This window comes from Piliocolobus tephrosceles, unplaced genomic scaffold (genome assembly GCF_002776525.5).
Source record: "Piliocolobus tephrosceles isolate RC106 unplaced genomic scaffold, ASM277652v3 unscaffolded_2788, whole genome shotgun sequence".
Classification (NCBI taxonomy): Eukaryota; Metazoa; Chordata; class Mammalia; order Primates; family Cercopithecidae; genus Piliocolobus; species Piliocolobus tephrosceles.
Genome location: NW_022310842.1, coordinates 1 through 1,242, shown reverse-complemented (window position 1 = coordinate 1,242; position 1,242 = coordinate 1). Strand labels below are relative to the sequence as shown.

At 23.4% G+C, this 1,242-nt stretch overlaps 1 protein-coding gene across 1 annotated transcript; it reads left to right on the top strand.

The window, feature by feature from the left end:
• Positions 1–23: 23 nt before the first annotated feature.
• LOC111531822 (MORN repeat-containing protein 5-like) lies at positions 24–1,119 on the top strand. The gene is made up of 3 exons (XM_023199137.1): positions 24–152; positions 388–618; positions 1,001–1,119. The coding sequence occupies exons 1-3, from the start codon at positions 44–46 to the stop codon at positions 1,117–1,119; spliced, it is 459 nt and encodes a 152-aa protein (XP_023054905.1). The 5' UTR covers positions 24–43.
• The last annotated feature ends 123 nt before the right edge of the window (positions 1,120–1,242 follow it).

Here is a 1,242-nt window from a genome sequence, read left to right as displayed (position 1 = left end):
TTTCTATTTTTTCCATTTTTTCTATTTTTGTTTTTTTTTTAATATGTCAAAAATAATTTATTCGGACAATACTAGAACCAAGGGTAAGTATGTTTACCCAAATGGGAACGTGTATATAGGAGAATTCAAAAATTCGAATTTTCATGGACAAGGTGTGCATACGTACATAAGTGTAAATATATATATATATATATATATATATATATATACAAACTTTTAGGACACTACACAAAATGGATATAAAACAAAAAAATTATCATTTTAAGCTCTCATAAATGATAGTAAAAAACAGTGCTATATATTCATTTTATGAGCATAAGCATATATATCTATTTCTACTTATTTATTTATTTTTTTTTTATTTTTTTTTTTTTTTTTGCGTTTTAGGTACACTATACATTAAGGGCAAAGGTGAGTATAAGGGGACTTGGGAAAACGGGAAAAATGTTGAAGGGGAATATTATTTTAGTGATGGGTTGCGTTATGATGATCATTGGGATTATTTAGTTAACAATCGTTGTTTATATAAAGAAGAGGTTAAAAATGTACAGGTTATTTATGGTGAAGAAGAAGAAGAAAAAACAAAAGATTCATATATGCATAATATTTATGATATAGGTATAACTTGATCTCTGTTTTTGTTTAAATGTGTATGTGTGTGAACATCTACATACACATTTATATGGACGTATATTTGAATCTAGTTAAAAATATAATTTTTTTTTTTTTTTTTCATAACTTAAATGTATATTAGTTTTAGTGTATAGTAAGTTCCCAAGCGTGTAAGAACATGTTATATATATATATATATATATATATGCCTTTTTTTATTTTTATTTTTTCCCCATGTCTATTTAATTTTTACTATATGCACATATATATAATATATCTTAGCATAATAAATTATTTTTTCTTATAATTGTGCAAACGCTATATCTTACTTTTTTTCTTCATTTTATGAATGTTATTATTACTTTATTTTATTTTTTTTTTTTTTAAGGCGATGGATACTGCAATACTGATGACCAAGTCGTTTACAGCTTTACTAGTCATAAAGAAATCAAAAAAGTAAATGAGAGAGAAAGAAATTGGATAAAAAACCACTGTGCAAAATGTTAAAGCACAAGTACAGTTATTTTTAGCATGAAAAAGACACACTTGAAAGAAGAAGAAAAAAATAAAATAAATAAATAAGTAAATAAGTAAATAAGTAAATAAGTAAATAAGTAAATAAGTAAATAA

What these genes read in the sequence shown, in the direction of transcription:
- LOC111531822 (XM_023199137.1), top strand. Translation starts at nt 44, where the DNA reads ATGTCAAAAATAATTTATTCGGACAATACTAGAACCAAGGGTAAGTAT. An exon ending in TTCGAATTTTCATGGACAAG is followed by an intron (nt 153 to 387) that starts GTGTGCATACGT and finishes TTTGCGTTTTAG; the next exon opens with GTACACTATACATTAAGGGC. An exon ending in GCATAATATTTATGATATAG is followed by an intron (nt 619 to 1,000) that starts GTATAACTTGAT and finishes TTTTTTTTTAAG; the next exon opens with GCGATGGATACTGCAATACT.